The sequence below is a fragment of the Macaca fascicularis genome, chromosome 13 (genome assembly GCF_037993035.2).
Source record: "Macaca fascicularis isolate 582-1 chromosome 13, T2T-MFA8v1.1".
Taxonomy (NCBI): Eukaryota; Metazoa; Chordata; class Mammalia; order Primates; family Cercopithecidae; genus Macaca; species Macaca fascicularis.
The window spans coordinates 88,857,110-88,880,240 of NC_088387.1; the positions used below are offsets into that span (position 1 = coordinate 88,857,110).

Below are 23,131 nucleotides of genomic sequence, written 5' to 3' on the forward strand. Positions count from 1 at the left end.
ATGCAATGGGTGAAAGAGTGACCGTGTCAATAGCATTTGCTTTATAGAAAATGCTTTCCACTTTCAGTGTCAGATTCTTCCACTTTGAGATAAAAATGCACTTGAATCCTGAGTTTTGGTGGAATTCTAACATACCCCAAGAGTGTAAATCTGTCAAAACCATTTCCTTTTACGTGAACCAATTATTTTATTATTGTAGATTTGGCTGTGAGTAGAGTTTCCATATCTGCTTTTCTTGCCAAACATAGGGCCATTTGTTACTGAGCTATAACACCTACTTAAATCAATAAAAATTTTCCCCAACACTTGACCAGGGGTCTGAGCCCACACATAATATTTAACCCTTAGGTAGTTATTTGAATCAACCATGCTCCCAATCTCTTCTGAAGACTGCACAGAAGAAGATAACTAGGAAAATACTGCTGTAACCTGGAGCCTATTAAATAACCTTTCATCACTGAAAATCTAACTACTTAAATTGTTGCAAATATATGACTTCGAATGAAACAATGAGTGCCAGCCCAGCCTCAGGGTAGAATTTCAAATCTGGATTCTAGTCCCAGCTCAAGTACGTCCTAGAGGAAAACATATTCTAACAGATTCAGCTTAACCCTCTGTGTGATAAAACATGAACGAGATGATGTGAAAGAATACAAACGATAAGAACAAAATCCACCCACTTTCAGATAAGGAAACAGATTGAATTCGATCAGATATGAAGTCTTTGAACAAGTCTGTGCTTTTAAAAAATGATCACTATTTTGTGACTAGACTTGGAAAGTAGTCACACCCCTTCTCTCCTGTATGCTATAGAGTTCAAATTACTGCCTATGATCCAGTTTGAGTTTATTAACTGTTTTTATTTAATGCGACATCAAATAAGAAGCTGACTACCGTCATAATAATTACTTAGATTAATTCTAATGAAATATTGTCACTAGAACTCTACTATTTCCAGATTCTTGGACTCAAACTGTAAGGTCAAAAGGAAGACATTTACTGGTGAGTATAAGAGTTTAATGTCCGCACATACTTACACTTACCTTTGTTTTGAAGTTAGTAGATAATTATATGAGCAGGGAAATTAAATAAATTATTTTTACAATATCTTCCTATATGTTTATTTTGGCAGGGCCTAGTTGACAGTGGGAATTTTATTAATATATTAAATAGTAAATGTGTTTCTAAAATATAAACTCATAAAATTCTATCAGAAAAGCTACTGCCCTTTCTTTCCTCTTCTGGCATTAAAAGCAAGCAAAGCAGCAAACAAACCTCGGAAATATACACTCCTCTCAGAACACAGGGTATCAGTGAGACTATAAAGATCCCTCATCTAGTTGATTCTGGCCAATTCTCTGATTATTTTGTCTTTGACAGATTTCAGTTTGGACAGTAAGTTAGCATTAACAGCTGATGACAAATGTAGACCTAGAACAAGTGTCCAGGAAAAAACTCAAATGCTGATTTCTATGCAGCAGTTTATGAAGTGGTTTTAAATCATTTCCTCGTGTGTGAAATTGGGTAAAATCTGCCACTTCCCTCATCTGGTCTAGCTTGCTTCAAGTGTGTAGAGGACTGAAATTCACTTTGTGCACTCTTAACGGAAGGGATCTTTGTTAGAAGGGCCTCCAAGCTCTTAGATATGGAATTACTTGGGAAAACTAAGAGTACGTATTTTAAATTGTTACTAAATCAATTATGAACCCTATAGAAAATTTTATAATCTCTCCCTCAACACAGTGAATAAATTGTCAGCCTGTTACTACTACCAATTCTGCTCAATTATTTTATTCAGCTGGTCCAAAAATGTAGCTAGCTATTAATAAATAATAGTGAGAAATACAAATCAAAAAAGCAACAGGGTTTTGGTAATCAGGTTTATTCTATGGTCTGTGCTAAAAGAAGGCTCAATTTTTTTCCCCCTCAGGTACAAAGTTGTAAGTATGTCATGGTGTTTATTACAAAATGGAATACTTTGTAATAAGGCCTCAGTGAAGATTATACTCACAGGTAATTAGAAACTATAGGCTTCTCTTGAGTCAAAGCATGTCAAAATTTATAAATATATATGAATTTAAAATCTGAAATATATTTATATATAATTTTATGTATTTTAAACACACACACATATATATATAGACAAATACATATATGATAAACATTGTTTTGTTTACTAAAATGTTTCTTACACTCACATCATAAAAACTAAGAAATAAAATAATCTTTGCCTTTTTGGGGAAAGAAGCAGATTACTTCCCATAAGGGAAATAATCAACAATATAATTATAATTATTCAGGTTTTACACTGGTTGTGAAAAGTTTTGGTCTTATTTTCTAAGACATTTGAAAGTTCAATGTTTATACAGCTGAAACTGAGGGTTAGTCAGGCCCTCATCTGTGTTTGGAAAGAAATTCAAATTCTTTCTTAAAAAGTAGTCCACAAAGGTCATTCTGGGAAAAGCTACAATTTCCCTATCTTCCTAGTCTTTAAGTAATTAACTTCCTAGAGCATTTTTCCACTGGGATAAAACTCTGGTCAGTAAATATGTGATAATGTAATTTCTTAAAGAAATTCTTATAAGAGTTTAGTTCATTGCTGCCAGGGGTGGAGGGTTTTTATATTGGAAACTAATTTTAAAAGATCAAATCAATAGTTATAGAAAGTGCCAAGCATTAAAAAAAAGAATCTTCTTTTTCTTAAAGATATTATGAATAAGATTAGCTGTACTACAAATCTCATGCCAGACTTCTAAAAAAATATGAATCCTCCTTCAGACTTCTAAAAAATACATTAATCCTCCTTCAGTATTTTCAGATTTGAGTTTTCAATTTGCATTAAGAGGTTCGCTTCACATTTGCATAAAAAGATCAAGTTTTTCATATTTTATTCTAGAGGTGTGGCCGGTAACAAGAAAGTTTGGTTTTGGACATTTTGTATGTTTTTTTCTGAGGGAACTTTTACAGAGGACTTTTCATGTGATCCACAGGGTGACTATATGAGATAGAAGGTGCTGGTAAATACAGAGTCCTCAATTCCCAGAAGAGAAAACTAATGTCGGTTCCAAGTGGCCTATGTCTACTGCTTTCCCCAAAACCCTTCTTTGGAGCTCAGGTTCTTATCTCACATAGCATGGGTTTGTTCTGCTTTGCCCTTTATTCTTTGTGTGTGTTTTTTGTTTGTTTTCATCTTTGAGATAAATGGGAAGAGGGACACAGATAATCTCTGCTGCTGGGGGTTCAGCAACAAGGCCACAAATAGTGCAATCATGTCCCCTGGCTCTGATTAGGAAGGAGTAGGTTTGAGCTGAAGACACCACCTATAAAGAGCCCTTTCTGGGAGCTCCTCCTGTCTTGGTTCATCAGCCTAAAGAGGGTGTGGGCCATTTGCTTGTAGGGCCATTTCCACCTTTAGTCTTTCCCCATAAATGTCTAATCTAAGGAATTACTGTTGGGATGAGAAAATCTACAACATGTAGTTGGTCAAAGTGGATATGAGCTTTTTAAATGGGCTCTCCCTTTCCATTTACAATGTGTTCTGAAGGTTTTTATGAGCTAATCTTCTCTGAACCTTTTTGGAACAGTCAGAATTACTACAATGACCCAAGAGTAACACTGCTAATACACATGAATAAATAGTTACCCCCAAAGAAACAGCTGCCTGTAGTCCTGAAAAGAGATCAATAGATAAAACTCTGTGCGTGTGATGATGTTCAATAAATTACTTTCAGCAGAATTACCCAGGGCACTTTATTTCCTTTCTTATTTTAAAAATGCTACAGGCATTATTGTTTTCAGTGAGAAAGAATTCTTTAATATTTCAAGGAGACATAAAGGAAAACTTAGAAATTCATATGCTTTGTTTTGCGTTTTCTCATACAAGAACTTGGAAAATTAGAAATGTGTTTTTCTTTTTTTCTTTTTTTTTGAGACAGAGTCTCACTCTGTTGCCCAGGCTGGAGTGCAGTGTTTCAATCTTTGCTCACTGCAAGCTCCGCCTCCTGGGTTCACGCCCTTCTCCTACCTCAGCCTTCCAAGCAGCTGGGACTACAGGTGCCCGCCACCATGCCCGACTAATTTTTTGTGTTTTTTGTAGAGACGGGGTTTCACCACTCAATCTCCTGACCTTGTGATCCGCCCGCCTTAGCCTCCCAAAGTGCTGGGATTACAGGCATGAGTGACCTTGCCCGGCAGACATTTCTGACCTTAAAGCTTGAAACTTAACATTTGTCTTATCTGAGTTCCTTTCTCAGGAAATGACCTTCAGGCCTCTTAAAAAAAGTATCAAAGAACTGAAACTCACCAGATCACTACATCCTGACATGAGATGCTGATCCCTGATTCATCATGATTGCTTCCCTGTCCCTCCCTTGCTCTTGTTTTCTTACACATTGTTACATTTCTTCCCTGTTACATCCATCAGGGAAGTGGATTTGAGACTGAACTCCCATCTCCTTGGCCCTAGCACCCAATTAAAGCCTTCTTCCTTGGCAATACTTGTAGTCTCAGTGATCGGCTTTCTGTGCAGTGAGCTAGAACCTAGACCAAACCCCTGGTGTTCAGTAACAGAAAGTAGATAACTTAAGATGGTAAAACATATCAAAGCAGTCAAAGTGAAGTTTAGAAAAAAAAGCACAAGAGTAAAAACATTTTAAAAGAGGATCTCTCCACATAGTTCTTGCTCTTAAAGAGGTCTTAAGGAGTAAACTGGAGGCTTCACTCTCAGGACACACACACACACCTAGGCCTCACTGCACAGGGATGGGTACACAGGGATGGGTAGACAACTATCAGGGAAGATGCCTGGTGGAGCTGACATCTAGTGAAGGCATTATAAGAGAATGGAGAAAATGAGCCAGGGACAGTGAGAGGGTGAGGAGAGGAGAAAGTCGGGGATATTACTATAGAGTGGAAAAGCAGGGAGAAGAAAAAAGAGCAGAAATGGATGAATGAAGGGGTTCCTGAAAGCCAAATAAAGTACCGTGGGCCCAGCCCTCTGTATCCATGGGTTTCACATCTGTGAATTCAATCAACTGCAGATCAAAAATCTTTGAAAAAATAAAAAGCATACAAAAACAAGTAATACAAATAAAACAACACTATAGAGTAACCATTTACATGTCATTTATATAGTATTACATATTATGAGTCATGTAGGGATGATTCAATGTATACAGGAGGATATATGCATATGTTACATGTAAATACTATGCTGTGTTCTATCAGTGGCTTGAGCATCCATGGATTTTGGTATCAGTGGGGGCCCTGGAACCAACCCCTCTTAAATACCAAGGGACAGCTGTACTGCAGAGAAAGAAAAACGAGAGAAGAGTACAGAGTCAGAACAGGAAGCACATATGGAGATGGGGGAATGAGCAGATGCCACACAACACAAGCCTGTAACATTCTTGACACTCGGGTGTCATGAGGGCCTGCAAGGATAAATGCATGAGTAAAGCAAATCCGAAGTGACACACAAAGTGTATGGAAACGTTTAAAAGGAAATGTACAAACCATTCCTCTTCAGGTTTAGTTTATGGCAAGTTCTAGGATCCAAAATGCATTTCTAATGCAATATTATGGGTATATCTTATAGTATTAAGAAGATAAAATAAGACCAGTCTGGGCAACATAATGAGAACTCGTCCTATAAAAAAATTTTAAAAACAAGCTGTGCATGGTGGTGTGGGCCTGTAATCCCAGCTACTCAGGAGGCTGAGGTGGGAGGATCACTTAAGCCCAGCAGGTCAAGGCTGCAGTAAACCATGACCATACCACTACACCACTCCCGCCTGGGCAACACAGCGAGATCCTGTCTCAAAAAATAAAAATAAATGAAGGTACAAGGTGTGTGTGTGTGGTGTGTATGTATAGTTTTAGTTTGTTACTTTGATTGATATGTCAGTTCATTAAAACACTGACACCTCTTTATCAGAAACTCAGATATGACTTTAGGTGCTATCTATAGCAAGCAGAAAATCTTATAAAAGCAGTTTGGCTTTTATACCAAAAAGATGATACCTTCTCATTATCATCGCTGGATGTGGGAAGAAACTTGAGTCAGTATTTTTTTAAAAAACAAATGAATGTATTTTCCTCAGCCTTACCTACATTTACGGTATAGATCCATTACAAATACACAATATGACTTCAGGAATTTTATGGCCTTTTATAATATTTGCATTATAAATACTGTGGTCTTACTTTCTTTAATATTTTTTTTCCTACCAAAAGTCTTTTTTTCCAATCAGAAATAATTTTTATAAAACTCTTTCAATGTTAAATTTATTTAACAGGTTAACTAAACACATTTTAAAAAACAGACTCTGCCAAATATAACAGTTGACTGACTGTTACATGTGGTTTCCTGCCTTTAAAAAATGTGTACATGCACAGCCGGGCGCGGTGGCTCACGCCTGTAATCCCAGCACTTTGGGAGGCTGAGGTGGGTGGATCACAAGGTCAGGAGATCAAGACCATCCTGGCTAACATGGTGAAACCCCGTCTCTACTAAAAATACAAAAACGAAATTAGCCAGGCGTGGTGGCGGGAGCCTGTAGTCCCAGGTACTCAGGAGTCTGAGGCAGGAGAATGGCGTGAACCTGGGAGGCAGAGCTTGCAGTGAGCTGAGATCACGCCACTGCACTCCAGCCTGGGCAACAGAGCGAGACTCTGTCTCAAAAAAAAAAAAAAAAAAAAAGTGTACATCCATAAAACCTGTAGTGTACCTTTCTAGGAAGGGAACAGGGATGCTGTTTGAGTTCAATTGTCAGAACTACCAAGATGAGTTGTATTCTGTGTTCTTTGACAGTGGGGAGACGTTCCTTTTTTCTTTTAATTTAACCTCTTCCAATTTAACTCAAGCAATCTGAAGCAGCACTTCTTACACGGAAGTGTGAATAGACATCTCCTTACTTAAGTGTGCCCCTATTAAATCTTTGAAAAAATGAAAAATTATTTTTATTCTGTAGAAGTAGCTAGGAATGGGAGGGATGGGTTATGAAAGGAACATGTGCTTCTAATGTGGAGAGGCAATTTATTCAACAGTTACTGAGTGTCTACCATCCATCAGGCACCGTGCTAAGCAGTGAGCTGTTTTGCAGTGGATGCAGAGAGAATAAGATGCAGAGACTGTTAGTCACAAAAACAAGGCACGTGGAGAGCAGAGAGGCAGAATCCTGTAATTCCATCTTGGGGATTTGGGGAATGTATGATAACTTGGTGAGAGTCGAGCAGACTTTTAAACAGGCTTGAGAGATATTTCAGGAAAGGCTAATGAGAAGACAGGCAAAGTGGCTCATGCCTGTAATCCCAGCACTTTGGAAGGACAAGGCAGGCAGATCACTTGAGGTCAGGAGTTCAAGACCAGGCTGGTCAACATGGCAAAACACTGTCTCTACTAAAAATACAAAAATTAGGTGGGCATGGTGGCACAGGCCCGTAATCCTTGCTAGTAGGGAGGTGGAGGCACAAGAATCACTTGAACTCAGAAGGTGGAGGTTGTGGTGAGCCAAGATCATGCCACTGCACTCCAGCCTGGGCAATGGAGCAAGAGCAAAGTCATCATCTTGGGAAAGCATAATTATTCGTGGTAACCATGAGCAAGGCATGGGCTTGGATGTAGGTATGGGGAGTGTAGGAGAGAAAGCTAAACAAGCAGGTTACATTATAGAGGATAAAGGGTATTGCTGCCCTGGCTAATGCATTTGGACTTCATGCTATAAAGCAGTGGCAAGCAGTTGAAAGACTGAATGATTTAAACCCAGATCTGTGTTTTGAAAACATTAACTCTGGCAGCAGTGTGGAGCAGGAATTGATGAGAGAGGCAGGGAGAGAAGGCAGGAGGCTACTGCAATGATCCAGCTAAGTGATGTTGAAAGACTGACCCAGGGAAGCAGCATCCAGAGCAGGGAGAGATCTGAAGAACACCCTGAAAGTAGAACTGGCAGGATGTTATGATAGACTGCTTGGATGACGAATGGGGAGACAAAAAATGTATGATTTCAGAATTTCTAGTATTGATGTCTGGCAATTAATAAATAGACATGGCTGGGCGCGGTGGCTCATGCCTGTTATCCCAGCACTTTGGGAGGCTGAGGCGGGTGGATCACAAGGTCAGGAGTTCGCGACCAGCCTGACCAACATGGTGAAATCCCGTCTCTACTAAAAATACAAAAATTAGCCGGGTGTGGTGGTGTGCACCTATAATCCCAGCTACTCAGGAGGCTGAGGCAGGAGAATCCCTTGAACCCAGGAGGCGGAGGTTGCAGTGAGCCAGGATCGCGCCACTGCACTCCAGCCTGGGCGACAGAGCAAGACTCCATCTCAAAAAAAAAAAATAAATAAATAAACAGACAGAAGCAGAGGAAATGGTGATTAATTTAGGTTTGAATAACTGTCAGCCAGAGAAGCTTACAAGACACCCTGGAAGACAAAGTCCAATAGGCAGCTGGAAATAGGAGCATGACACTCAAAACACAGGTGGAGGCAGAAGATATTTACTTAGCAGGCAACATCATATAAGTAACGGTTGACTCCAAAGCAGATAAAATATCTCAGGAGAAAAACATAAATAAGAAGAGAGCTAAGCATGCAACTGCCTGGGATGTTATTATTTAAGGAATAGGCAGGAGAAGAGGAACCTGAGAATGGAAAAGACTAGTCCAAGAGGCAGGAGAATGCAGGGAACAGTAATGTCATGAAATCAGTCACAGGGCAAAGATGGGGGAAAAGATGAAAAACCAGTGTCAAATGTTTCAGAAGATGACTCTGGGATGAGACTAAAGAGTTTAGTATTTAGAAGCTCACCGACGGCTCACTTAGATGAAAAGTCAGAGGGCCTAATTTCAGTGCACTGAAGGTCAAATGGAAGATGGTTCTGTAGAGGCAGGGGAATATGGATGTCCTTTCAGAGTCCAGGGGTCAAGATGGTGACAGATATCAGATGGTGATACTGCAGGGGACTTTCTTTTTAATTTATTTTTGTATTTGCCAATTTTCTATGATTAATGTGTATTAATAATGAAAAACAAAATGAAAAAAGCCAATTTTGAGAAGAATTTGATGTCTTGGTGTCCTCAGCCCTAAAAGTAGAAATGATGCAGTGGGAAGATCCCTGAGTTGGGTTCCTGAACCAATTCTGCCATTCATGAGCTATATAATCTTAAGAATAACATTTAAGATGTTTCTCTGGGCCTCAGTGTCTTTACCTATAAATAAAAAAAATTCAGCTGGAAAATCACTAAGGTGGTTTCTAAATGCAGAAGTCTAGGATATAGTTCATGATGTGGGAATAAGATCTCAAATGTATTAGCGAAAACTGATATTTAAAGAAACCCTATGATAAACTGTTGAGTAAAGTGAAGAATTACTTTATAATACAACTAATCACCCCAACCTATATGCTTTATACTTTCTGATTGTGTTTCCTTTTCTTAAAGTGAAGAATACCTGTATGGATTATAATATGTACTTTTTTCATTGTGCTCTTTTCATTATACCTTCTGTTTTAAAAATAAGATTCCGTTCCTACCACAGAACTTCCTCTGTACACCAATCAAGGAAGAGAACAGCATTTTGTGGGTAAGGTCTGAAGGCTGCAGTTGCCAAGATTAAATATTTACTGCTTCCCTTAGAGTGCCCAAAGACATAAAGTTTTTATTGAGCAATTATCACAGGCACTAAGGAAATAATAGCATCAGACTATATTTTATATCCATACCTCCTTAAATGTGATGAGTGGCCTGGTATGGACATTTTTTTAGTTACTTCTTTTTCAGATGCTTTTAGGCAATGCACAGCAATGTAAATTAGTGGCCAAAGTCCCAGGCAGTAAAAAACATTAAGGCAGACCTAAAAAAGACATATGTGGGAAGCAAGAAAGTTTAGAAATAAAAACCCTAGGGCATGAGCATTCCAAAGTACCTTAAAGGTTCATCTGGGACAATACCCTGCTGGAAGTGGGTGCTCTTCTGCCAGTGGGTATCCCACCTGTTCTTGGATGCCTCTGCGGGAAGCACTCCAGTATTTTGTGAGGCTGCTTTTTGCTGACTAGCTCTTGTTAGTTATTGGAAAGCTCTTCCGGCTACTGACCTGAAATCTGCTTTCCTAATATCCTACGCCATAGCCCTAGTGCTGTCTTCGGTATGATACCACATCAGATTATCATGCTACTGCTCATTGTTGGAATATAGATTGTCCTGGGGGAGTTTTACAGCTGAATAAAAATGTGATAGCCAATGCTGGAAATCTACCTTCCCCTTCCTAAGCACTTTTCAGGAAGGATGAGATCTCAGCTTCAGTATATTATATATATAATGAAATTAATTTGAATTCTAGTCTAAAAACTTTTATTTATATTTGGCCTAAAATGTTTTTTTCTATGGAATAGCAGATTCTTTTACTGTACAGGGTACAAACTATCTTAACTGGCGAACATTTAACTAACTTGCTGTGTTAACTGATGTTTTCTTGCCCTCTGTAAAATACCATTGCTGATGCTCACGGAAGGGAGAATGCTCAGAGCCGGACGGCTATTCTTGCAGAGGTCCACACACTTCTGCTCCTATAGGCTGCGCAGTATGCAAACCAAGACTCACCTAGGTATATACTCAAACATTCTGTGTCAGTGTATTCATTATTGTACTTACATAATTTAACATTACATCAACCAGTACAATATGAATGTGACTAGAAGAGCTGTTTCTAGGGCAAGTTAAAGCTTTAGAAAGATTCGATAAAGTTGATTTAGTAAAAGAAATGCTATCAAATTAGGTGTGGACAAGACAAGTGTAAAAAATTGAGAAAAACTGTAAAAATCTAGAGGGATTTTTACGTTCGTTTGCTTTGGAAAAGGCTTTAGATTCTCCGTTCTACAAAGAAAGTGTAAGTAACACATAACAGATGGGGTTTATGCGGGATAGCCACACAAACTCCACAAATGAACCTCTACACAGAAAAAGACCATAGCCTTTCTCTTCAAAGATTGGTGCATGAATGTACTCTTTTTTTTTTTTTTTTTTTCTTTTGAGACAGTCTGGCTCTGTCGCTCAGGCTGGAGTGCAGTGGTGTGATCTCAACTCACTGCAACCTCGCCTCACGTGTTCAAGTGATTCCCGTGCCTCTGCCTTACTGATTACAAACATATGCCACCACGCCGGGCTAATTTTTGTATTTTTAGTAGAGACAGGGTTTCACCTTGTTGACCAGGCTGGTTTAGAACTCCTGGCCTCAAGTGATCTGCCTGCCTCGGCCTCCCAAAGTGCTGGGATTACAGGCGTGAGCCACCGCACCGGGCCAAATGTACTTATATCCTTTGAGTTAAAAATTAGACTTAGAAGATGTTACCTTTTTATGATTTCCAGTTTTTAATCACCTTTTTCAAATAATTGATCAATTACTGGCTCTGATGAAATCAGACAGAAGGTTTCTGCTGAAGTTTATGGCTAAACTCAGTCTCTCAGGATACTGCTAGAAATTTTTTTTAAATGAAGACTGTCATAAGACAGTCTTAAGACTCCATACAATCAAAGTTCACCAACAACTATACAAATTGAGGCATGATAAAAGTAAAAGCTGCCAGGAGCTATACAAATGAATAAGCTCAACTAGTTACTGGTTGGGATCCAACAATTATCTTTTTATCTTCCTCTACAGAGTGTAATCGTTGGACTATCCTGCATTTTTTTCACTTACCATTGTATCACATACGTTTATCTTTATCATGACTATCTAAGCATCACCTAGCCCATTTAATGGCTATATATTATGACATATGAATTAACTCATTCAAAATTACACTATAGGTGAGGTGCTACCCTATGGAACCAAGCAAAAATAAGAAAAAGACAGTTACTTAACCAATTCTGTTAGTGGTCAACCAGATTTTTCTGTTTTTTGGTTTGTTTTTTGCTATTGTAGATCCAATTAAAATGAAAAGTCTCTTCTTTATGGAATATGTATTGTTGTGGTGGTCACTAGAATGAAGAGAAATCCTGTCACCAGTAATAACTTATCTCTTCTCTTTCACAAAGTTTTTGAATTACAGTCTGTTCATTTAATTCTGTACCCTTCACCTTTCTATATTTAATAACTGAGGAAAGATGTGTGGGTGAAAATATTTTTATATTTCATTTCCTATTACTTGCAAAGACAGCTATTTTACACAGAACAAGTGTACCCTCCAGAGGAGTAGTGAAAGCTATTATCGAAGCATGGATAACACTGATTGAGAAAGAAAAAAAATGGTCTATGTTTCATTTTACTTGGCTCTCAAAGGACCATTTGGGCCTTTGCTTTCCCTAAAATACAACCAAGCTATAGCTACATGGCACAAACTAAAAGGGTGATTGGGAAGTTGATTAATTTATCTGGAAAACAGTCCAACTCTCTATTTCAGTTTGCACGGTGACGACACAGCCTAAATCAAATTTTAAGTGAACGCAAACATAGCCACTCTCTAGGCCAAATTCTGGAAAAACACCTTAAGAATTCCAAGTGGAAGTCTTTGTAGATCCTAAGAGGCCTATATGTTGCTTTTAATTTAGAGAAGTGTCAAGACACATTTCTCTAAGGGCCAAGAATGTATGGAGGATTATGCAACTTAATGAGATGGTGCCATATTAAATCCTGAGCTGATAGCTCTTTAAGTTTTAAGCAATCCCCAGCAAATGTCCTCATCATTTTGGATCCTTTACCTTACTGGAGGCATCTCTGGTTTGGATAGAACATTAGAGGCCATCTAGCCCAAAGAGTCATCATCCACATCTTGATTCCACTGACAAGGCAGGCACAGAAGAACATGGAAGCTTCCAGAGACAGCACTGTGTCAGGACATCTGGCTAATTATCTCACTCTCAGCATTTATCCCAAAGCTGTGTGGGTGCAGGTCTTTGAGAGGAGCCTGCCATTCCCTTGCACAGTGTCACTGGGACTTACCTGTGGAGGTCCGGGAGCGGCACTGCCCAGTCATGGGGCTGTACTCTTGATTTTCATCAGCACACACGCACAGGAAGGACCCTTCCACGTTTTCACAGAAGGCTTCACCACACACCCCACTGAGCAGTTCACATTCATTCACATCTGGAAAAGGGAGCACAGGCCAAGTGAGATGTGTGCCTCATTCATGACAGCTCTCTATTTTACCAGCTGTGCCAGGGCTAATAGTGTCTTGCTGAAAAGCAGGCAATCCCCAGAGAGCAGTCAAACCCCTTCTGCTCTTTCAGGGAAGGGGCTCTTTAAGGTAGAGCTGTCAGATTTGGTCTGGACGAAAGGACTATGAAAATTCAAGACAATTCTCAATTTAGTTTTTTTGTTTTGTTTTGTTTTTTGTTTTTTGAGATGGAGGCTTGTTCTGTCGCTCAGGCTGGAGTGCAGTGGAACGATCTCGGCTCACTACAAGCTGCGCCTCCTGGGTTCACGCCATTCTCCTGCCTCAGCCTCTCGAGTAGCTGGGACTACAGGCGCCCGCCACCACAACCAGCTAATTTATTTTGTATTTTAAGTAGAGACGGGGTTTCACCGTGTTAGCCAGGATGGTCTCGATCTCCTAACCTCGTGATCCACCTGCCTTGGCCTCCAAAGGGGTTACAGGAGTCAGCCACTGTGCCTGGCCAATTCCCAATTTAGTTTTAAAGGACACCCTGGAATTGTACTGCAAACCTAGTATGTGCCCACTGACCATCTAGTTTTATCATTCCTGACTTTTCAACATAATGAAATCTTAAATGACCCAACACTCTACTCTCAGTTTTTTTTTTTTTTTTTTTGAGATGGAGTCTCATTCTGTCGCCCAGGCTGGAGTGCAGTGGCCCGATCTTGGCTCACTTGCAACCTCTGTCTCCTGGGTTCAAGTGATTCTTCTGCCTCAGCCTCCTGAGTAGCTGGGATTATAGGCATGAACCACCATGCCCAGCTAATTTTTGTATTTTTAGTAGAGACAGGATGTCACCATGTTGGCCAGTTTGATCATGAACTCCCGACTTCAAGTGATCCGCCTGCCTCAGCCTCCCAAAGTGCTGGGATTACAGGTGTGAACCACTATGCCTGGCCTACTCTCAGTTCTTAATTCGAGCAAAGTTAGAATCACTGATACTTCAGTAACCACAGAATTAAGTTCATTTAAAAAGCTTTAAAAATATACTTAAATATCTGAAAATACAGGTATTTCTCTGGTAGCCAAAGCATCCATAATTATCAACAGAATTCAGATTACATATTCCTTTGAGAAATGAAGGAGAGATCCCTATAGACACTCATCAGGCTACATTAATCATTCATGTGAAACAAATTGGTCCAATAACTAATCACTGATCTCATGATGCCTTTTCAAATTCTGTTGATGTCCCACTGTGTAATTTCTATTTTGCTAAATGTTTTTCTTCTGTACTTAAATATACATAATTAAAATACAGTCAAGGAATCTCAGTGACAAGTACACTTTATTCAACATTTTGCAAGTACACAGCCCTAAAGAAAGGCTAATTTTATGTTTGATCTTGTCCAGTAGTGCTTTTTACCCTCTTTCCTCCTACAACATTTTATTTATGAGTATCCAGTTCAGTAAAGCACCTGAATTAAAGTCTGAAATGCTCACATGTCTTATGCATTAAACATGTACAAACAATAGCTTTCATGAGCATACTTTGAGATGGTTTATACAAAGTTAAAAATTTGAGCAATTATCTAAATCATTCCAGAAAAAAAATCATCCTTTCACCTGGTATACCCAGTTAATTGGACAAAAAGCTTATATATCTTGACTTATTTGGATAATTACTTCAGTTTTCCATTTCATTTGTATATAAAGAGATATAAATCCAATGAACTGGTTTCACTTGTGAAAAATACCATAACATAAAGTAAAGCAGAGTTGAAATATTTAATCAACCTAGACAGTCATATTGAGACCAGAAAAACTTAAGAAATTGCCAGTTCACATTTATCAATTTTAGGTAAATGTTCAGTGGAACTTTGTACTTTCCAACATGTATTATTGATGTGGCTAATAAACTCTATCTCATCAGACTGCAATAATTCAATCAAGAAATATTTCCTAGCTTACTTCTGTGGGGCAGGCCTGTACGGCCTGTATGTGAGGAAGCAATGACGAGCCAGCAGTCCCAACTCCTGCCTTCATGGAGCTTATAGTTGAGTTAGGGAAATTAACAAATAATTGTACACGCTTCAGTGAGTGTGAGGAGTGAAAAGTTCAGACTCAGTGAAAGCATGGAACAGCAGATCTTAAATGCGGGGGTGGGTTAGAGAAATGATACTGGAGCAAATAGCTGAAGGATGAGTAGGTGATAATGGGGGAGGTGCTGACTCATCCCTGTAGCTCTACAGAACACACAGGGTAAAGTGCATATCATAGGTGCTCAGTAAATATTTTTGAAAGAATAAATACAAATACAAATAAAATGACATTTGTTGAGTTCACCAAAATGATAACAAATATTCCTTCTCTAAGGGTGGTGTTTCGTGTGCCAAGCTGAAATGTCAGCATGGGTTTAGTGTGCTCATCCAGCTGGTTAGAAATGAACATTAAGCAGCCGGGCGTGGTGGCTCACACCTGTAATCCCAGCACTTTGGGAGCCTGAGATGGGTGGATCACGAGGTCAGGAGATCAAGACCATCCTGGATAACATGGTGAAACCCTGTCTGTACTAAAAATACAAAAAATTAGCTGGGCGTGGTGGTGGGTGCCTGTAGTCCCAGTTGTTCAGGAGGCTGAGGCAGGAGAATGGTGTGAACCAGGGAGGCGGAGCTTGCAGTGAGCCAAGATTGCACCACTGCACCCCAGCCTGGGTGACAGAGCAAGACTCTGTCTCAAGGAAAAAAAAAAAAAAAAAGAAGAAATGAACATTAAGCAAGGGCTCTGGAGCTATGTGGACTCGAGACAGCCGACATGGTTTCCAGATATGGTTCAACATCTGATATTTAAACAGTTGGCTGTTAAACAAAATTTACTGAGCACCTACAATAAGTCAAGCATCGTGCCGTGCCCAGGAAGAAGCGAGAAAGTTTTCAATCATTTAGAGGTTATAGCCTTGCAGAAGGGGGCTGCAGGTGGTGTACCCATTATTAAATTATTCCCCCAAAGGTTATAAGTGCTGTAATAGAATTTGCTGAAGGTGCTCTGGAAGCAGAGGTCACAGCTCAGCTTGACAGCGAGGGATGGGGCAGGTATGGTGTCTGGAAGATGACACTGAACCTCAGTCTTCCAGAATGAGTGAGAAAAATCCAGGGCTCAGGGAAGGAGAGGTCAGGAGGATATTCCCAGCAGAAGGAGTGAACGACAGTCAAATAATTGCACAGTGACATGGGCAACCACAACCAATCGGACGTTGCTGGAACCAACAGGTGAAGAAGGAAGTGGCGAAGCTAAGATGAAAAGTAGGGGCCACATCACAAGACCCATCTGGTGAAAATACTATGCAAATGTCAAACAACTATATTTTGGTGGAAAGGTGGCTAAAGCAGGAGTTTGAACTAAGATTAGGATAGTCTTAGCTATATTATTAAATAACTATGTCTTGTTGTGAATAATTCTTGAATAATTATCTATGTTTTTGACTAGCTACTGCTTATGCATGAAACCATAGATTTGTACATAATTTTTGGTTGGGAATTAACTGAATTTCATAATTCCACAAAAGCAGTTATTATTCAAGTGACATTATCATTAAACCTTGAAAATTTTATTTTCCAAGTTTAATATGGATGGCAAATGAATTAAATGTTTTAACTGCAAATTTTCAAACCAAATAGGTATTGACTCCTCAAGTTCCATCTGCCATGTAGTGAACATGGCTATTTTTCTCTAAGAATAAAGAAAAAGAAAAGTCTTGCTATCTATAAAGTCTCGAATTTGATAACTTTTCTTCTCCTTCCCATTTAATTGCTCTAATTGCAAAAATGTTTCATAATGAGTTTGACGTGAAGAAATCACATCTTGTCAGACAATGAATACAAATTATTTTCTGTGTGAGCATTTGTTGGACCATATTCCAGGACATCTGATGATATTCAAGATTCCTTCCAGCCCTGTCAATCCCGGAACAGACTGAGGAAATACAGTTGCACAATTCAAAGCATCCTTTTACAGGTATCATTCCTGGACACTGAAGCTCCTGGCAATACTTTGCCTTAAATGCACTAAGGGGGTGCATTTAAAAGACAGACAATCTATACCACACACCAGACTCTACTTCCTGTGCCGAAGGGAGTCTAGAGTTCTGCATACTCAGTTAAGAGTTTAAACAGATGTTCTTGTTAAAATTCATTTAAATGTAAAGTCATACTTTTATATTTCTTACTGTCCCTAACAATTTCAGAAGCCATAGGATTTTTTTTTTTTTTTGAGACAGGGTCTTGCTCTGTTGCCCAAGCTGGTGTGCAGTGGCAAGATCAGGCTTACTGCAGCCTCAAACTCCTGGGCACATGAGATCCTCCCACCTCAGCCTCCCAAGTAGTTGGGACTACAGGCATCCACCATCAAGCTTGGCTAATGTTTTTGAAATTTTTATTCATAGAGAAAAGATCTCACCATGTTACCCAGGCTGGTCTCAAACTCCTGGCCTCAAGCAATTCTCCAACCTTGGCCTCCCAAGTGCTGGGGTTACAAGTGTGAGCCATGCACCCAGCCAACATAGGATATTTTTGCACACCCTCAAATTGTATGACAAAATCAAATTGTGATAAAGCTCTACCCAAATTACCTGCTTAAAAGCTCCTGTAGTTCACTGTGATTTCTTTTCCCTAGGGACATGTGAAACACGTTGGGAAAAAATCTAAAAACTCACCCACACACCCTTGCCCATCCTGTGGGGCTTGAAAGCCCTGATAACAGAGGCAGCGGAAGGAGCCAGCTGTATTGTCACAAAACCCGTGACTGTCACAAACAGTGTTGTTTACACATTCATCAATATCTGCAAAAAAGACATGGAACATCAGACACAAAACAAACACAGGCTGACAAACACCAGATATTAATGGATAAACAGAGGCACTCAACACATCCCGATTAGTGTGTGATGATGAGATGAACATGTTTACACAGAAAACAGCTTTTAAAACATTTTACATATAAATAAAATGTTTTGATGAAAATGATTTAACAGTCAAAATATTGGTTTCTATGAAAAAAACATTTACTACTTTTCCTTAGGAAATGTTTTTAGACTGAAATGACTGCTGCAAGTGCCATGCCCAGTATTACCTAAATGTTTTCAACTCTTGATTGCCAAGGAGCCTTATATTCCTACAGAGAAAATATGTGAAAATATTGTCACTTGTTTGAGTTGCAGTAAATGCTAATAGTATTTGCATCTGATAGTTACAGGTGGAAATGAGCAATGTTTTACTTAACCTTGTGGATAACATTGATCCAGACTACACAACATCCTCAGGAAGTCAAGAGAGTCTGATGAAGTCAGCAGGGTAGTCAGTCAGTCCCAGTGCTAGAAAACATTTTATGCCACCAATTTACAGCCACTCAAGGTCCTAACCCTGCAGGCTGCTCCAGCTGATTGGCTGACTCGCCAATTCATTTTGTTCTCCACAAACCTGATGAGAGTGACCTTGTTGCCTTTTTTTCTCATTAATAAAAATGTTCTTATAAAAGTGATGCCTCAATTGTAAAGTTACAACAGACTTTTAGATAGAATTCTTCTTTATCCTTACAGTTACTAATTTCCTTCTCCCTTCTTTCCTTCCTGTTCTCCTTGGGCACTGCCACATCTCACACCACCCATTGCCTGGTACTCTGCTCTCTCTGCCCCGGACTTAACAGTCATGCCACATGCAAGTTTTTGGAGAAACAATTAAGAAAATGTTAATGACAGCATCGAAATATATGTGAAGAAGATTGCACTTTTATGTTCAAATAATGAAATCAGATAACAAATGTTAAAGAAAATGACAAGTTCAAGTTCACTTGACAGAGTTTAGTTTGGGGATAGTATAAAATTGGGCATTTTCTTATTTATTTATTTAATTAATTAATTTATTTATTTATTTATTTATTTATTTTTGAGACAGAGTCTCACTCTGTCGCCCAGGCTAGAGTGCAGTGTTGCAATCTCGGCTCACTGCAAGCTCCACCTCCCCTGGGTTCAGGCCATTCTCCTGCCTCAGCCTCCCGAGTAGCTGGGAGTACAGGCGCTAACCACCACGCCCGGCTCATTTTTTGTATTTTTAGTAGAGACGGGGTTTCACCATGTTAGCCAGGATGGTCTCGATCTCCTGACCTCGTGATCTGCCTGCCTTGGCCTCCCAAAGTGCTGGGATTACACGTGTGAGCCACCGCGCCCGGCCACATTTTCTCTTTTAAACTTTATTTTCCCAACTCAAAACAAACAAAAAACCTAAGTCCCTTCTCATTTCTGGGCAGGGCTCCTTCTCCCACCCAGACCAGTCTCTGCCTCACAGTCCCACCTGCTCATCTTTCTCCGACATCTCCAGTTATTCCTCCCCTGGATCCCACCCTCACTGCCTTCAAAAATGTCACAATTGCTTGAAAATCGCTTTCACCTGATCATATCATCGCCCATTGTGCTTCTCTTCTCCTTGGGCATTGCCACATCTCACACCACCCATCGCCTGGTACTCTGTTCTCTCTGCCCCTGGGCTTAACAGTCATGCCAAAATGTAAGTTTTTGGAGAAACAATTAAGAAAATGTAATGACAGCATCCAAATATATGTGGAGAAGATTGTACTTCTATGTCCAAATAATGAAAGCAGGTAACAAATGCTAAAGACAATGACAAGTTCAATTTCACTTGACAGAATTTAGTTTGGGGGGAATTAAACTTTTTGTATCACTGCAAAATATCTCAAAGGATTGTCTATACTCATTGTCTTTATTTCCTATTACAGTCTATCTGTAAATGGAAATAATAGTATCAATATGAATAATATTAATAATATTGGTAAGTTTCTACAATTACTGGGAACATTAAACAAAATAACACATACAAAGTGCTTTGAAGACTGCCTGGCATGTAACGTAGGGAGGCATTCAACACAGTACACGTCAACTTTATTATTATTATTACTACTATTGTTCTTCTTTCTCCTCCCCCTCCTCTTCCTCAATGGCCTACAATCTTACTTCCTAACTCTTTATCCCACTGAGACTCCTATGAGAAAAAGCACCAATGACCAGCTCATCATTAAATCTCATGATCATCTTCTGGTCAGTCACCCCAGACCTCCAAGTCAGGGTGAATGCCCACTCCTTGAACACTCTCCTCCCACGTTCAGTGACAGAATGTTCTTCTTGTTCTACCTTGAGCTTGTCCTTGTCCTCTGGCAGCCTGAAGGTGGGTGTCTGCCAAGGCTCTGGCCCTCCCTGAAATCTGCTATGTGCTTGGCACTCCCCTCCTTCACCCTTCCCACACTCTCCCAGTTTCAATGACCATGCTCTTTGGGATAAATCCTCCATCCTCCTCTCCATCCAAGATTCTTCTCTGGAGCACATTTCTTTCTTTTTTTTTTTGAGACGGAGTCTCGCTCTGTCGCCCAGGCTGGAGTGCAGTGGCACGATCTTGGCTCACTGCAAACTCCACCTATCGGGGTCACACCATTCTCCTGCCTCAGCCTCGCAAGTAGCTGGGACTACAGGCGCTCGCCATCACGCCTGGCTAATTTTTTTGTATTTTTAGTAGAAATGGGGTGCAAGCACATTTCTTAATCATTTCCATTGGATCTTCTGCCATGAACTTAAACTTATCAAGCCTAGCTGTATTCACTGTCTTCCTACTAAACTCCATTTCCTGACTTTGGTGACTTGAATTGAAAAATCAGTGAAGCCTGGTGTGGTGGTTCACGCCTGTAATCCCAGCACTTTGGGAGGCCAAGGTGGGCAGATCACCTGAGGTCGGGAGTTCGAGACCAGCCCGAACAACTTGGAGAAACCCCACATCTACTAAAAATATAAAATAGCAGGGCATGGCGGAACATGACTGTAATCCCAGCTACTTGGGAGGCTGAGGCAGGAGAATTGCTTGAACCTGGGAGGCAGAGGTCGCAGTGAGCCGAGATCACGCCACTGCACTCTAGACTGGGCCGCAAGAGCGAAACTCGGTCTCAAAAAAAAAAAAAAAAAAAAAAAAAAAAAAAGACAAATCAATGAAATTATTTCCAATCTAAAAAATGAATCTCCGTTACAACACTAAACACAAAAAAGACACTCAATAAATCTGTTCTGATTGATTTTCAATGTCAGCATGAGGCTGAGATCACAATTTATTTGCTGATCACAACTGTGAGGAGGAACTGCATCAGGTCACGAAATCATTTAACACAGGCCACTGATAATTGCAGACTTTCTGAGATAGGCATACGTCAAAGAGATTATTTATATTATTCATTGAACCACAGGATTTAAGGGCTGGAAAGAAACTCGGAAATGCTAAAATTACCACTTACATACTGATGATTTCCCAGTCTCTCTCATAAATTTACCTCTGTCCTTTAGAACCACTTATCTAATACCTATTGGATATATTCATAACAAATGAATTTATTATCACTCCCCTCCTCATCTCAACTCCGTTTCTCCTATTTCCTTCATCAGCAAATCCAATCTGTCACCTAAGCCAGAACTCTTCATATCACCCTTCGCTTTCTCCTATTCTCTGTCCTTCCCTGTCATGCCGTCTTTACTACCATTCCTGATACTCACACTCTTGGCGGGTCATCTCCCCATCTCCAGTCTTGCCTCCCTCCCTCTATCCATTCTCCACCTAAGACTGCCAATGTGCTCTCTGCAAAATGCAAACTCACCAGTACCATTCCCTTCCTCAGAGTGTTCAGAATCTCTTCTTGGCTAAAGGGTAACCATACTCCTTAGCAGGGCATGGACCACCCTTCCTCATCTGCCTCCTGCCTGTATGTCTGGCCACAGTTTCCAGACAACCTCGTTCCCAGTTTGCACTCTGGCTCAATTAGCATACTAGAGGTCTCTGAAAGCCTCTAATTTTAATTAGTGACTTCATTAGTGAGCTGTTTCCCTTAATAGGTGAGTATGTTTTCCTCAGAAAAAGGAAGAAGGAAGTCCACAAAATAAGAGAAGGAAATGTTAAGAAACGAAGACTAAGAAGCACTTTCCTAAAAATGCAAAACCAAAAACTGAAGAATATATCTGAAAAATATATTTTAATTTTTTAAATAAATTTGATTTTTCATGGACTTGGTGATACTCCTTCCGTCTCTGGAATCTCCATGCCACCCCTTTCTCCTGGACTTACTCAGAAATGCCTTTTGGCCTTTCAGGAGTCAGCCCAAGGGACACGTCCTCTGCAGCACCTTCTTTACTCCACGAGCAGATCTCAGGGCCTCTCCTCTCTGCTCCCACAGCATTCTGTGCCACTGCTGTGCTTACTGAGGGCTATTTCTCAGGGTGGGGAACCTTTAACTTGACCTCACCAGCAACTTACTTCCCTACTAAAACGAGTGGAAGGATAGCAAAGGAGGAGAAAGAGAAGGTATGTACCAGAAACCTGGTGGCTTTTCAGTCCAGATTCTTTTTTTTTTTTTTTTTTTTTTTTTTGAGACGGAGTCTTGCTCTGTCGCCCAGGCTGGAGTGCAGTGGCCGGATCTCAGCTCACTGCAAGCTCCACCTCCCGGGTCTACGCCATTCTCCTGCCTCAGCCTCCGGAGTAGCTGGGACTACAGGCGCCCGCCACCTCGTCCGGCTAGTTTTTTGTGGTATTTTTTAGTAGAGACGGGGTTTCACCGTATTAGCCAGGCTGGTCTCGATCTCCTGACCTCGTGATCCGCCCATCTCGGCCTCCCAAAGTGCTGGGATTACAGGCTTGAGCCACCGCGCCCGGCCAGTCCAGATTCTTGAAGGAAAATCTCTTGCTTTCCTTTTTGTTAATTCTGTGCAATTATAGCAGATGATGATTTCTTGTTACCATGCACAGGAACCAAATAATTGACCTGAAGGTGAACAAGCCCCAAGCCGGTTATGAATTACTGGGCGTCTTGCAGTCTCAGACTTACTGTAACAGTGATTAACCGAGAAAGTTTAGATGAGCAATATTTTGGATTTGAATGAATAGGAAAAAATAACGTGGAATGCCTGCTGGAAACTAGCTCTTCAGCAACTAATATTTTATAAAAATG

General features: G+C 40.1%; 1 protein-coding gene across 30 annotated transcripts in view; it reads right to left on the minus strand.

The window, feature by feature from the left end:
- The window catches only part of LTBP1 (latent transforming growth factor beta binding protein 1), a 445,837-nt gene that overhangs the window by 40,092 nt on the left and 382,614 nt on the right, over nucleotides 1-23,131 (minus strand). For 16 of the 30 annotated variants that reach the window (XM_015433801.4, XM_074011984.1, XM_074011983.1 and 13 more), the window contains 2 exons: nucleotides 17,802-17,927; nucleotides 12,937-13,080 (listed from right to left, as the gene is read on the minus strand). The exons of 3 other annotated variants lie outside the window; for them this stretch is intronic. In XM_015433801.4, the coding sequence (XP_015289287.3) occupies nucleotides 12,937-13,080; nucleotides 17,802-17,927 (270 nt within the window). The remainder of the gene's footprint in view (nucleotides 1-12,936; nucleotides 13,081-17,801; nucleotides 17,928-23,131) is intronic. 11 more of the 30 variants (XM_074011979.1, XM_074011982.1, XM_015433805.4 and 8 more) reach the window with 1 other exon arrangement.